We start from the raw sequence: 15,544 nt of genomic DNA, 5'->3' as shown, positions 1-15,544 counted from the left end.
AATCGCACATCTAACCATAGACTAGCAACGCTATTCCAAAACGGAAGCTTACACACAATTATCTCATCAAGGTCCGTTGAACATCCGGCTGCCAGCCCCCATTTCAAAATCGCAATCAAAGCGCCAGTACTCCCGGTAGTTTTATCATTTTAGAATTTATGTCTATAACATATTTAGCAAAATAAACAACAATGGTGCATATTTAAAACACAAGCTAACAAAAATCTCACTACCAATAAAAACAAATGGAAACATATGCTCATCTGCAATCTTTGTCTTTATAATTGCATTAAGGGTGCAATAGTTATGTGGCTAATAGAGGTCCCTTTACAACTCCACAGGGACACCTAGTAACAGCCTGTGGTACTGAACGCTTTATTGCTTCCTAGATTTTCTTCTATTACTTATGGTACTGCTGGGATATTTTTGGACAAAGAAAAAAATCTAATAAACATTACAATTTGCAATGCCAATAGCTCAAACTTTCCCTAATGTGAGACCTTCTGCATTGCATATGCTTTGGCATAGCCAATTGGTCTCGCCTTTAGGACCTTATAAGTGTTTAGCCATGCAAAAGTTGATGGCGTTGCGCCAAGGATATTGTGCTGCATAACTAAATACTTATAAGGTCCCATAAGCGAGACCTATTGGCTATGCCAATGCCTGTTATATAAATAGGGATCACCTCAGCGCCCTTCCAAGACCCAGGGACCGAGGCTCCACTAGCTATGGTATTTACCAAGAACAAGATGTGACATGCCCAATTTGAAGGGTCGGCAAGAAAGAGATCGCCTGGCAGGCCGTCTGGTCCTGCTGCTTTGGAGGGCACTATTTTACATATTGTAGCCTCTACCTCCGCTAGGTTAAAACACTCATCATCTGTAAGGCACCCATTTAGTTCATCAAGCTCCACAGATGGTGTGGCCTTTGGTGTTGAGTAAAGCTTTCTGAAATGATCATGCCATACCTGGCATGTGATGCGGTTTGCAGGCTAGCGTGCACCTGACTTGCTGCCCCAGGTGACTTGGGTCCAAAATAGATTAGTGTCCTTGGCTGGGCTTGCTTCCCTGAGTTGCTGCCAGCGCGATTCATCCCATGCTAACTTCGCCTCCTACAAAGCAGCTCTGTAGCACTTCCTGGCATCTTCAATCAGGGGCCAGTTCTTATCTTTAATTGCTGCAGCTAGGAGCAGTCGATTGTGTCGACAGTTTTTTGTGTACCACGAGTACGGCCCTTTAGTGGGCATACTGGGTTTGTTGCCCAAGTTGGGAGCTAGAAAATATGCACTGATGCGGTTGACGGTGCGCAGGTGGACCTTAGGTGCATCCGTCAACCCGCTTAATCTATAGGTCGTGGCCTGGAGCTCTAATGTGCCTACAGCCAAGTCATGTTGTATACCAGCGATCTTTGTGTCATGCAGGATTACCTTCTGCCATTTCAAGAATTTATTGCAGTTTGAGGGAATTATCTCTCTTTTAATAGCCAATTGTGGATTGCTCACATGATAGTAGGGTGCCTCCCACAGGGGTTTCAAAGCTAAGCAAAGAGCGTTGTGGTCGCTCTCCGTAGTGGTGCCCGCACTCATGTCAACCAAGTCACCCCATAACTTCACGTCAAGGAGGATATATTCGATCTGGGACGTGCAGCTAGCTCTATTATAAATGTTCGCACCACATTTGTCTGATGGTGACCTACCATTAACTGCCGTAAAACCATACTCTATGGTAAGGGCATTAAGTTGGAGCACCTGCTGTGTCCATATTTTGACTGGTGGTAGATCTAATTGGGGGACTGCCCATTTGTTACCCTATTCTTCAATTCCCATTAGATCTTCATTGACCAGTGGTTTGAAAGTGCAGTTGAAGTCTCCTGCAACCACTACTCTGGCATGGGGTGAACCGTTAGCTAAAGACTCCTCCAATGCTGAGATAGTGGGTGAGGGTCTGTCCCCTTTTGTTCCCCTTGCATAAACTATAAACAATTCAATTATGGCTCCCCCTGGGCCCCCTAATGCTAAGCCCCAGAATATCTGGGCTAGAGCTTGTTTGGCACATAATTCGGCAATCAAGGGCAATATTCACCCAAATGATCAGTCCCCCTGACGGGCGCCCACTGCCGATATTGCAGGAGAGTGGAAGCAAGCGTAACCAGATTTGTGTAGGGGAACCAGGCTCCAGATCTCTTGAAACATACAAACGTCGAAACCTTCAACTACTTTGTTCCAATGGGGGATTGACATTTTGCTGCTTCACCTGGCCACATTCCCTGATAAAATCCTCAACTGCTGGTAGAGTGCCAGACCAGGTACAGCACTTTGTGTAAGGGTGGAGTTACTAGGTAGTATTTGGGGGATTGAGCATATGGGGACTCGTCACCCTCCTCTTCATGGGTAGTAATGATGGAATTACTTAGTCCTACTTCCCTCTGGGAGCTATCTTCCTTAGAATGTGGCATAGTCTGCAAAGCCGAGGTGCCAAGAGGCTAGCTGTGTGGTTGGGGAAAATGGTAGGTAAACCTGGGAGTCGCAGAGCTTCGCTCTGGAGTCAATCATTGGCCTCCAATGAGGAGCCGCCTGCTAGACGTATGGGTGATTGCTGACTCTGGTCGCAAGTTGGAAAACGCCTAAACTGAATGGAGCATTCTTTGCATGGACTGATGAATACTCTCATCTCAAACCCCATACACCTCCACCATGAGAATCGGACTCCTCCCAGAGCTCACAGCGCAACAGACCTCGCAGGACCAAATCGAAAAGGCGTCACAGATCCGACTCCGACAGACGATCCTCCAGCCCAGAATGTGTTTCCTGAGCCGCCAAGTTGTGCCCCGGCGGCAAAATCTGCTAGTCATAGACATCTCTTCATCGAGACTATCCTAATGTTTAATGTCCTCTGATTGGGCGTGGGCGCCCAGCCATAGAGTGGCTGCGCCTCGGACATACCTATCCCCCATTGTTAATGTTTTGTGAGTGGGTTGGGTATTGTTGGAGTGGGGGTCCCCCTGTTGGAGACCCGGTGCACCCTACACCGCGACAGATGCTCCTAGTTTACGGCAGTGTGGGATGGGGGCAGGGGGTATCTTGGAGAATTCAGTTGTAATGTTTTTGCACATGCAGACTTTCTATCTAGAGTCAGACATTATCCCTACAGCGCCTTCAGAGATGCGGGATGATGGCACAGCCAGATAAGCCCCCTTTTGGGGACATCACAGTGATCTCATGGAATGTCAGGGGTCTCGTAAATAAGATTAAATGGGGTGCGGTCTTACGCCAGGCCAAACGCTTTGGGGCGGACATCCTACTCCTGCAGGAGACTCATCTTCTGGGTATGAAAACCCCCTGTTTGGCCAGATTTGGGTTCCACCAGGTATGCCATGCCGGCTTCACCAGAGGGTCACGAGGCACAGCCATCCTCATACATTGCAGAGTCCCCTTCCAACACACACGCACCTGGGTAGATGCAGGGGGCAGGTTTGTCATAGTCACGGGCACACTCTACGGAGAACACATCACCTGAGGCAGTATTTATGCCCCCCTCCATTAGGGGCAACCTTTGTCGACAAGGTTTCCAGACTTTGGGGGGAGCTGCCGGAGGGCTTCAGCCTCCTGGGAGGCAACTGGAACAATACCCTGGGTCCCGCAGACAGGCAGCGTAGCACGCCCGTCCCCTACCAGTGGGTCCCTCTAAACTGAACATGTTGGCATCCACCCTAGGCTGGGCTGATGTTTGGCTGGAATACCACTCCACAGAGCTCGGTTACACATTCTTATCAGCGGTGTATGGTTCCGAGTCCCGCCTCGATTACTTCTGAACACCTCGTATATTTCTCCAAAGGGTTTCACTAGTCACACATCTTCCCAGAAGGCTCTCCGATCATTCGCCGATCTCTCTTAAATTGCATACCAACACAACTCAACCTGGCTCCCAGCCCATCTCTTCGGTGCAATTTGCTACAAACGCAACAAGAAATACAACAACATCTAACGGGGAAAGCCAAAGAGATCTGGGAAGCATTACACCATCGGATATATCAGTGGGGCGATAAGTCAAGGAAAATGCTCCACAGGCTATGCCAAGCTGACAAATCCCCCGCTATAGTTCCTACCTTACGTGATGCCGAAGGGGACCTATACTCCTCGCCAGACCAGGTGGCTCGGGAATTTGCCCAGCACTTTTCCTCACTGTACGAGTACCGCAAGCAGCTTTCAGAGGGCCAAATAGTGGAATTTCTTATAGATGTACCACCACGAAGACTCGCAGACCACTTGCAAGACCAACTAGAGGCTCCTATCACATTAGATGAGCTGACTGCGGCACTTAACGCTATCCGTCCAGGGTGGGTCCCCGGGCCCAATGGGTTCCCTAGGGATTTCTTCCTGCCGAATATGTATATATTAGGCCCCCACTTACTAGCTGCCATACAAGATGCACATGAACAGGGTATTCTACCCCGGGACTGGAGACATGCAGAGATAGTTTTATTCCTGACACCAGGGCACCCTCCGGAGGACCCATCATTGTACCGCCCCATTTCCCTCATTAATTTCGAGCCTAAATTTTTAGGGAAGGTCCTAGCTGATCGTCTCCGGACGTGTGTGACGGACTTAATTCACCCAGATTAATAGGGCTTTATGCCCCATAGGGTTATCCGTCACAACATACGGAGAGTACATAACGCCATGGCGATGGCCCCCACATTAGGGCACCCAGCAGCCCTATTATTAGCCGACATAGATAAAGCTTTCTACTCGCTCAGCTCGGTCTATCTGTTCCAATTACCGGAGGCGGTAAAGTTCGGCCCTCGCTTTATAGCATATATCTGGCTACTCTACACTAACTTAACAGCCTCTGTTCGTATAGCTGGGCATTACTCAGATCCCTTCCACATCCATAGAGGCACAAGGCATGGCTGTCCTTTATCCCCGCTGCTGTTTGCCCCGGCGGTGGAACCCTTAGTGGTGACCCGGTGCTCCGTGGGTTTGAATGGTCCCAAACGCACTCAGACCGCATTGCACTATATGCGGACGATGTCCTCTTCTGCATGACAGACCCGTGGTTTTTGGGACCGCGAATCCTACAAATCCTTCGAGTGTTTGGGGAAATTACCGGCCTACACACTAACCCTGCTAAATCCGTACTCTTCCCAGTATGTGGCAACTAGGGACAGGGCAATTGGGTGACACAGCTGTCACATGCGACAGAGGGTTTCAAATATTTGGGAATCTTCATATCGCCATGCCCTAAGATCTCATTGGCCAACAATATCAGCCCGCTGCTAGCAAGTCTAACTAATGAAACAACAATATGGTCCTCCCTCCCAGTATCATTATATGGACGGTCTGCCATCTTTAAGATGGTCTCTTTACCCATAATTCTCTATAGCCTGCAAAACTTCCCTTACAAGATTCCACGATCCTGGTTCACACAAGTGAATGCTATACTTAATACATTTTTCTGGAACGGGGGTGTGATCAGAGTGGCGCTACACACTTGCACACAGTCCACGTACTGTGGGGGAATTGCAGCGGCAGATGTCTATGCTTATTAAGTAGCCTCTCATGTCTTGATAATAAATGAATGGTTGGTACAACTTCCCAACTGACCACCCTAGACAAGACCAGACATGAGTGGCGTGGGGATATTCCCGACCTGACTGACGACAACTGGGCAGAGGCCATTGCCAGCCCTCGGGATGCGGCAGTTTCCACACTGTACCGTCTTATACAATTCAAATATCTACACTGCGCATATTATACCCAAACCAGACTCTGGAAGATGGACGCTATCCAATCCCCTACATGCTTGAGATGTGAAAAGGAAGAAGGGACGTTTTCCCATACAGTTTGGGGCTCCCCTGTGTTACAACCCTTCTGGCGCAGGGAATCATCTTGCCTCAGTAATGTATTATCATGGGAACTCCCACATGATCCACGGAGGTTTTCCGCCAGCTCAGTCCTTTAAGGGTAAGATCGATATAGTCGAGTGGATGAGTGGGAGAGGTACACCTCCGAGCCCTGGAAATGTGGTCTCTAATTACTGAGCAACAGCCCCTGACATGGCGGATCCAATGAATCACTTTATTGGTGAGAGTGTTTTCGCCCTCGTAGCCATTCTTTATATGAAGTTTAGGAACATTAACCATATAGATTTTCTATATAACAGAGGTGTAGTGGCTAAGGGAGCTGGCTGGTGTTGGCCACTGCAAGAGGGGTGCTGGGCACATAGTGAGGGTATGGGTCTGATATCATTTAAGGAATCCTGGGCTGCCACTAAGTTCTGGGGTTTACTGTGAGGAGTATTATTAGAATTAATAATTTGCTTTACTGTGGTATCAGAGGAAACCTGCCTATGATCAGGAAGGCCAGAGTGGTGCAGAATGGAACCATGAAGGGTGATGCTCCTTCCGTATGAGATTGACTCTTGTGTCGCGCAAAGGTTGTGAGAGGATTGCAGGTAGCGACTTGATGTGGAAGCGCCTTGCTGTAAGCGAAATGTATCAGTCTGCAATATTTTTTTAAGTAGAGTAGTGAGGCATTCGATCATGGATCTCATGGTGCCTATTTCAGCTCTGAGCATATTTATGAGTTGGTGCGTGTCCTGGGACTCTGGTTTGTGTACTGAGCTGGTCGCAACAGTGGGTACAGGGGGAGGCTGGGGTGCATCGTCCATGTGATCATCAGTTAGGTCCAGGAGGGGTAAGAACCTGTTTGCGCAGTGGATAGTCGGTTCAAGCTAGTGGGTGTGGTGCCAGGGGAATTATGTGGGGGTAGGAGAAGATTGACAAACCTCCACAGTGTCTGGTGTTATCCTCTAAGTGGTTAAGCATGTCCCCTTGAGAGATGATTTTTGGAACATTGCTGTGGGTGAGTGACTTAAGATTGAAGCTCGGGGAGGGAGTTAGCCTGGGGTAGAGCCTAGAGTGGTGTGCGCTGTTTGTTCCTCCCCTACGATACCTTCACACTCACTGATAAGGGTGTCAATGCGATCAAGGACACAATTGCTGCCTGAATGTTTCAGCATCTTCCTGGCCTTTTTCCCTTTCCCTACTTGATTGCCCCCACCTCCACCAATACCCTCCATTGATTTTCCCTTCCCCATCTCTCAGAGCCTCAAAACCACAAGTATAAAGAAGTCAGCAAATAAACAAGCTAGTGTATAAGAATACTGTACACTCTGATTGGATGCAAAAAGTCACATGAAGTGTCTTTACAGCGACCAGATGGCATTTGCCGACAGCGGATAGTCCCCAATAGACTGCCGGCAATAAGATCCCAATTGGTATCCACGTAATGTGTAATGCCAACAAATAATAATTATAGGGTGGAGAATACAGTACCTCAGGGTGCAGATGCCAGCCAACAGCGCAGTCCCAAAGTCAGCTGAAAGAGGGGTGGCCCTGCCCTGCCTCTTCCTGGCCTTGCCAGGCAAGGACGTACCTGCCCTTGGACCAGCTGTTGCCCGGGCGCGTCCCGCGCAGCAGGAAGCGGCGTCTATGTTGCGGGGGCACCTGGGGGATGTAGTCCTGGGCTTGGCTCTCACCCCGCTGAGTTGCAGCCAAAGCGATCGTCCCGAGGAGCGGGAGCTTGTGAATTAATTTATGCACCTCCGGGCGCAGCAGGAAGCGGAGTCTACATTGCGGGTGAGGCTGTGGGATGTAATCTCTGGGCTTGGCTCTCACACCGGTGTGTCGCGACTAATGCGAGCGTCCTTAGGAGCGGGAGCTCGTGAATTAATTTATGCGCCTCGGGGCGCAGAAGGAAGTGCCGTCTAAGTTGCAGGGGGGCCTGGAGGATGTAGTCCCTGGGCTTGGCTCTCACCCTGGTTTGTTGCGGCCAAAGCGAGCGTCCCGAGAAGTGGGAGCTCGTGGATTCATTTATGCTCCTCCAGGTGCAGCAGGAAGCGGCGTCTACGTTGCAGGGGAGCCTGGGGGATGTAATCCCTGGGCTTGGCTCTCACCCCGGTGTGTTGCGGCCAAAGCGTTCATTTTCCTGTCCTAACCTTTTGGTGCCTGCATCTGTATCCTGGGAAACATGTCTAGGTTTTGTTGACATATTCCTGTATATTGTATATTCCTCCCAGACAGTATCACAAAGGAATGCTGTGTGTTTGCAGAATGGGCTACCCTGAACTGATTGGAGGGGCGGAGCTGTCACCTACTACATTTCCACTTCAAAGGAGCTGCTTCAGCACACACACAAAGAACTTCACACTAGCCTTTTTTGACTCCGGACATCCTGGAATCAGGGCAGGGAGGAAGGAAATCCCAGAACCAGATGTGGTTGGAAGTGTAGAAGTTTCTCCCACTTCAAACTGCACCAGGTAATAATATTGGACCCTCAGACCAACTCTTCAGGATACTCCTTGACCTGTGGATACTACAGAAGTACGACTGCTCTGCTGCCAGTGGACAGCCCTGCTGCTTGAGGCCTGCCCTGCTGTTTGAGAAGGAAGACTGTACCTTCTCCCTTCATCCCAAGCTACCTGACGTGGCTCTAAGAATCAGCTCATTAACCACCTGTTAGGACCTACAGGGACATAGCAATCTCCAGAGGCCTCCCTGCAGCTGTCCAACTTATCTACTGCTCTGGGCCTACCTGGACCTGGCTAAGCCATGCTGGCCTCTGCTGGAGTGAGTTCCTGAGCCCCAAGAGGTGCCGCCCAGGTCCTGGACCATTGGTTTGGCACCAGTTGAGCTCTTATTGGAAGAGGCAGAGAAATCCTGAAGTTTTGGACTCTTAGTGACTATGAATAGGCCTGTTTGTGGCAACATCTTGCCGCTCAAGATGACTACCAAAGTGAAGCTCTGGTGAACCAGACTCTGTGCTTTGCCGACAGCCAATGATAACTGACAATGCAACACCTGCACTACGCGCTATAGAAACGGCAGCCCACGGAGACCACCAATGCAAAGCTCCAGCCACGACCAGACGCGATGCCCAACCAGACCTTCACGGTACAGGAATGACTGTTGAGTCGCCCAACCTGCTCTTCGCACTACAGCAACTATCATCCATGACGCTCTCCCTGCTCTTCGCACCCACTGCAAACTGGACTCTTCGAACCAGACTTTGAGAAGGTAACTTTTTCATCAGGATTAATCTGGTCCCTGTATCCCGCCTGTGGTCCATCTTTGTTGGTCTGAATTCATGGCTTTCCCCCATCTAGCACATCCAAATGACAGCGTGTGGTGCTTTGTGCTTTTAGGCGCTATACCTACTTAAATCATTGAAATTTCATATCTCCAGTTCTACTAGATTGATTTTTGTTATTGTAGTGGCAAATAATGTATTATATTTTACTCTATTCTTCTAATTTGGTGTGGGATTTCTCTTGTGTTGTGTTTTCACCTTATTACTGTTCGTGTGCTGCATAAATACTTTACACGTTGCCTCTGAGGGAAGCCTGACTGTTTTTGTGGCAAGCAACCAGAGGGTTAAGCACAGGTTAATTGAGTGGTTCACCCTGACAAAGGATTGTGGCTGCTGCTTGAGGAGGGCTTACACCCCCCTCAACCATCAATGCAATTTCTCACAGTGTGTTATAGGGGAATAATACCCCTACCTCTGATGGCTTATTGTGTGTGGTAGATATTTGGCCTATGGGCATACAGGGTAGATTGTGTGTGTGTGCATGTGTGTTTGTGTGTGTGCGTGTGTGTGTGTACTTCACACAGGAAAACCATATAGCACACAGCAAAAGCACAGTGTCCCCCGCTTCACTTGATCCACATTCTCACAGATGCCAGAATGGAAAGTAAAATCAACCCTGACAAAACTGTTCAAACCAGCCCGTACTTTAGGAGAACCACAACTAAAATCAGTTCCTAGGGGCATGAATGGATCATGGCAGCCCATCCAATTATGAAAGCAGCTCCTTAAGCCTGCACTACTGGGAACATGTCAAAGTGGCTAAATAGCTATGATTGCCTTGGTCTCTCCTGGATTTGGTAGACTGCTGCTTGGGTCAGGAGAAGCAAACTTGGAGGCATATTTACAACAAAATGGAGAAGCATGACGTTGAGCAAACTTTGCTAACTCCATGCTTCTCCATTCTGAAAACACAGGGATGTGCCATGTTCACAAGAATGCAGCACACCCCTGCATTCCATAGTGCAAGGGTGTCTGCATTGGGGGTAAGATTGTTTATGTGCAGGAAGGTCTTTAGTTAAAATGCTGTTTTGTAACTTCTATGTGTGCTGCTTAATGCAGCACACCTAGAAGTTGCAAAACTGCATTTTTAAAAAAATGATTGTTTATGTGCAGGAAGAGGGACCTTCCTGCACATAAGTAATCATAGGCAATTTTCAGTTTCTATGTGTGCTACACAAGGCAGCACACCTGGAACCAGTAAAAAGAGGGTAAATAAAGCATTTCTCCTCATTTCGCCTGTTTAAGACCAGGTTTTCCCTGGTCTTAATTTTGGCGCTGCCTCCTATTTACGCAGCTCTTGTACATAGGATTGGGTATCTTTAATACAATTGTAAAGCTAAATTATTCAATGCATCCAACTTTCTTTTCTTAATTTATGAAAAAGTGTAAAATTGTGGTTGAGATTTTGCAACACAAGAAAGGACGTAAAATTGCCATACTTGAATGTTTCCAAATACTGTGATATATAATAAAATTTAATTATGTCATATGCAATGTTTATTTATGCATCCATTTGGATCCAGAGACTGCACATTGGCATAGCCAGGCTCTGTGCCTCGTACATATGAAAGTGATTTATTTCTGGAGAATGATGTGCCTTTATATCTCTAAATAGAAGCACCCATCAAGCCACAGTATCACCTTTTATTCCACCTCAACACCTTCCTTAGCTCTTTCATTTTCATCTCTTTCCTTCTGCCCGATACATATCAAAGCATATTTTATATCAAGTTTAAAATGTTTATTTCATGTTATTAAAATGTGTGTTTTGTGTTCAGGCAGGGTTCAGGATGAGATTGATCGTGTGATTGGGCGTAGTAGGAGTCCTGTAACTGAAGACCAGGCAAAGATGCCTTACACCAACGCAGTGATACACGAAGTCCAGCGTATTGGTGACGTTGCTCCCTTAGCAGTGCCACACATGACGTACCGTGACACCGAGATCCAAGGCTTCTTCATACCAAAGGTTAGTCCAGACAATGCACACAAGCCAACATTATATTGACCACAAAAGTCCACCTAGTGACTCAACCCCTGAAGAGGATAGTATCCATGCTACCGCAACCTTTCCATCTGAAGGATCTCTCCTGGTTATCATGAGGAAAGTTAATTTGGACCACAAAGGAAGTGAATTGGTAAGGGTTTTTCCCCTGACTTCAGCAATACAATATTTGGGAGATTTTAAACATACGTAGATGTCCAGTTTCATGTGGTAGAATGCATATATTCAATCCTGGCTAGAGAGTCCCAGCTTAGATTCTGAAGAACATCAGAGAATTATTACTTCTTCAGAGACAGGGGGTTAAATTCTTTGTGGCTCTCTTGCACCCGGGTACACTTAATTTAGTCCCTCTACAAGTGTACCATTTGCACTGTGATTTGACCATTTCTTTAGTGGCACTCCTGTTCACTCTACTCGCTTCCATGGATGACCTCTCGGGCCCCCAGTATATCAGATGATCCTAATATCAGGGATGCACCTGCAAGGTGATTATGCCCACTCTCATTATGACCTTGCCACAGTAGATGGGGGCAAGTAACCAGAGAGGTCTGTATCAACTGACACATCCAGGCGTATGCATGCACCTCTCTTCTTTTTGTAAGCAAAGTATTTCACTGTTCAGAAAACACACATTTCAGAACAGTTTTTCTCAGTTTTTGTTCCTATCTCTCATGTAACACTAAAAGAGGGGGGGGGGGTGGGACAGGGAGTAAGGTAGAAAAAACTAGGTCCAGTAACGTTACTCCCAAGAAATACCAATTAATCACTATGTGGTAACTGTTCCTAAAAATAGATGTAAGTGACCAATTTGGTCACAGCGAAGAAGATGAGAAGGAAAAGTCTCTATAAATGGTGTCCCTTGTAAATGCAGGTGGCGGAATTTCTCCTTTGAACTTTAGTGCCCTTACACACCCTTGCGGGTGTCATGCTTCATCATCGGGCATTGCTCCTCGTGGGGGTGGCGCTGTAGTCCCCCACGCGCCCCAAGAGAGGGCTCTTTGTCTGAGATGTTTTCAGGAGATGTCGCAGTTGTGCATGCGGATGTGTGGGCCTTAAAGGGGAGCGTGGTGCTATAAAATTACCCACTGGTACCGTGGTGATAATTTTATTCGTGGCTCCGGGAGGTAAGGATAAAATTAGTACAGGGGCGTGGGGCCACCTCTATTAATAGATAGCATAGAGGTCGGGGTATTACTCCGCTGCTCCTAGTGCCCGTGTGTGTGAGTGAATGCGTGTGCTGGTCAACATGTTCCTATCACTCATCCATTAGTAGGACTTTCTTATTTTTTTCCTACAATATCCCTTTCTCCTCTTTTTTTATCCCTGCCTCCTTCATCGTTGTTCTTCCCCTTCTTTGGTGGCGATTCTTTGCCTCAACCTAACTTTTCCCCAGTGCTATTTTCACCCACTGCTGCTCAAATGTGTCCACTATGCCTTCTCTGATTTTTTCTGACCTTTTTCCCCTTGCTAGGCAGTCTAGGTTCCATTTTGCACATCCACTGCACAGTAGGGATCTCCTGTATCCCAATTCTGTGGATATATTACTTCTCGCCATTCGTAGCCCTATCTCCATCATTGCGGTGTTTGTCACCATCTTTGCCTTGCATGCCGGGTATTTGCTCCTCTGGTTCTGGAATTTGTTAAAACCCTTTCAATTCTATTCATTTTCCCTGCACTTCCTCCCGGAAAAAATGTAAATGTGTGCGTTATCATACTGTGCAGAAAAATAATAATCTTCCTTTCCACACAACGAGCATGGTATCTGTCCTCTCCTCCATTCTGTGAAATTTGTTTGGGATTTAGCCTATTATGTGTAAATGTTGCAGTTTACTAGATTGAATATTGTGTGCCCAATCCTTTTAATTCAAAACCAGATAAAGCTTTCCCACAAGGAATAGATCCAAGAATTGTTTTTAAGGGGAAACGTGGATCATTCACCGGTTTGTTTTCTGTCATTTTTTTTACATTTTAAATTTAGAAAGATATGTGGGATATTTGCAATCCCTAGTCAGAATCATCCTATATGTTTCACTTTGGTGGGTGCAGTTAGGGGAGGTTAAAGCCAAAGGAGCACTTTTACTATTTATTCACGCAGAGCAGCATGGGAAGTTGTTGTGCTGTGTTACATGAAAAGGCGAAAGCAGAAAAGCTCCATATTTTCAAAGATATGGAGCATTTATTCTCTCTACTTGTGCTGGTGCACTGTGTGCTGCCTAACGTCAATGCAGGCACACTTGCACCATGGTGCAAGGGTGCCTGTGTTATGGGCAGAATTGTTTTTGTGCAGGAACCAACACCTGTTATTATGCAGAATGCAGCACATGGATAAAGAGGAAGTAACAAGGAGAAATAAAGGTATTTCTCCTCGTTACATCTCTGTTGTGCAGGCGCACCATTTTGGCACAAACCCAGGTTTAGAAGTCTGGGATTGCAATAAAATACAGGTGTGGATGCATGAGATTTCCCATGCTCCACTCATGTAATCCCCACTCGATGCAAGTTTATGAACGGAAGCGCTATGTGCTACATTGTGTTAATTTATATTTACTAAACTTCACAGAGTGGCTTTGTGTGGCTTACTAAATTAAAAAATGTATTTTATGTTGGGGCTGCACCACAAACGTGGTGTAATGCAGATGCAAAATCATAGTACATCTGGGTCAAAGGGTGCATGAATGCGTCCAACAATAAATGTCAGATCGACTTCTTCATTGTTCCCATGCAGGTTTTATTTCAGGAAACCAGAAATTGTGGCATTCACTGTGGTTGTGATAAACTTGCCTCTCAAGGCCTGATTAAAAGTAGGCCCTGTCAGATGAGATAATGTAATTATTGCATATAATGACAAAACTCCAAAACCAAGCTCTTTGGAATTCATTAGAACTGGTAATCATCATATATTCCTGGAAATTTTGGTGCATTCCTACTTTTCCCTCTACTTACTCAGCATTTTCCCGTTCCTAAATTCCGGTCGATTTATCTAGTGAAATTGAACAAAGGGTGTGATCCTTGACTGTTGCCTCCCGGATTCAATAAATATTGCACCACTTTTAACTGCGATCGTGCAGGGATCTAAATTTAACAGGACACTTCTAATCAAGCCCTCGGAGGTACCGGGGGACTGTGCTAGTAACCAATTCAACAGAAGATGGCAAATGAACAGCTGTCAAGGGCAAGGTCTTGCGGGTAATACAAAGTCTATTAGGGAACACCTTTAGGCCATTCAATAAACCATTTATCTTTTCCTGTTACGGCAAGCATTTAATAAAGTGACAAACTATAGAGTGAAAGAGAGGGAGACACTGGATGTAGCCTCAACTAAAAGATAAGGTGGATCCACAGGAGTGACGTCAATACCGGCCCATTTAAAGCACTGGTCACACTTCGTGACAAATGTATTGATCTTAGTCACTGGAACACGCCAACAGAACCCCGAGCAGCTTTGGAGTTCACATCAGGGCTACCATTGTATTGTTTTCATTTGGTACGAAAGACTGACTGTCCTGCAGCTCTGGGCACCACCCCAATCACAGAGTGAGCTTGATAAGACCATCACAAGCTGTACCACACAATATGATAAAGTAGAATACCCAAGGTTTCACATCCTGACCATGAGTTTTTCTCACAAAATTGGCTAAAAAGTAGTCCATTTGAGTGAGAAAAACACAAATCATGTCACACTGCTTCCTGTTAGCTATGGCGTAATGTCTTGGGAATAAGACACGTAAGGAGCATCCTGATTGTCAAGGAGACCTTGTTTGCTTCTGGTAAACATTGTGCACACTGCTAACCGAGATGTGTCTCTGTTGTGATGGGCACCAAACAGCTACATTTTTAGGACTTGTTACAGGCAGCGGTAGCTCTAGGACAACCTTATGTCATCAATTATCCAAAAAGTTAAATAAGTAGTACAGAGCGAGTTCTTTGGGTCATCCCCTTGAGCACCGTCCAATTAATTTCCTCATTAGGTTTTGGTGATGGGACATCAAGTAGTCATTTTGTTAGATTGCAGAATTACCATGAAATGTACGTGTGTTCTGTGATGAATTTACTTTGCTAACAGACAAAGAAATTTTATTTGAAGATTTATGGGATTTTTGTTGGGAAAGTGCATGGTTCATGGATGACTTAGCTTATCATAAAGATGCAGTGCTAAATACTAAGCACCCTTGTGCACTAATTTGCTGTCATGATAATATGTTGCTGCATGTATGGCATATTTGTTCACAGAGTAAATACTTTTGGCCTTATTAAAGATGCAACAAAAATACCGGACCTTTGTTAAATGTATTTACTATGCAGTATTTCATTGTGCATGGTTTTTGAGTTTGCCGGTTACAAAGTAAACTTCTACTTCTAACTCCTTTCCATAACACTCTTCTTTGAGGGTACAG

The 15,544-nt window shown here is 46.3% G+C and overlaps 1 protein-coding gene across 1 annotated transcript in view; it reads left to right on the top strand.

Moving 5' to 3' along the window:
* The window catches only part of LOC146833614 (cytochrome P450 2D15-like), a 160,231-nt gene that overhangs the window by 100,096 nt on the left and 44,591 nt on the right, over positions 1–15,544 (top strand). The window contains exon 7 of the mRNA XM_085601488.1: positions 10,927–11,114. Within this exon, the coding sequence (XP_085457614.1) occupies positions 10,927–11,114 (188 nt within the window). The remainder of the gene's footprint in view (positions 1–10,926; positions 11,115–15,544) is intronic.

Source organism: Triturus cristatus, chromosome 4_2 (assembly GCF_964204655.1).
Source record: "Triturus cristatus chromosome 4_2, aTriCri1.1, whole genome shotgun sequence".
Classification (NCBI taxonomy): Eukaryota; Metazoa; Chordata; class Amphibia; order Caudata; family Salamandridae; genus Triturus; species Triturus cristatus.
This window is presented reverse-complemented; position numbering and strand designations above follow the sequence as displayed.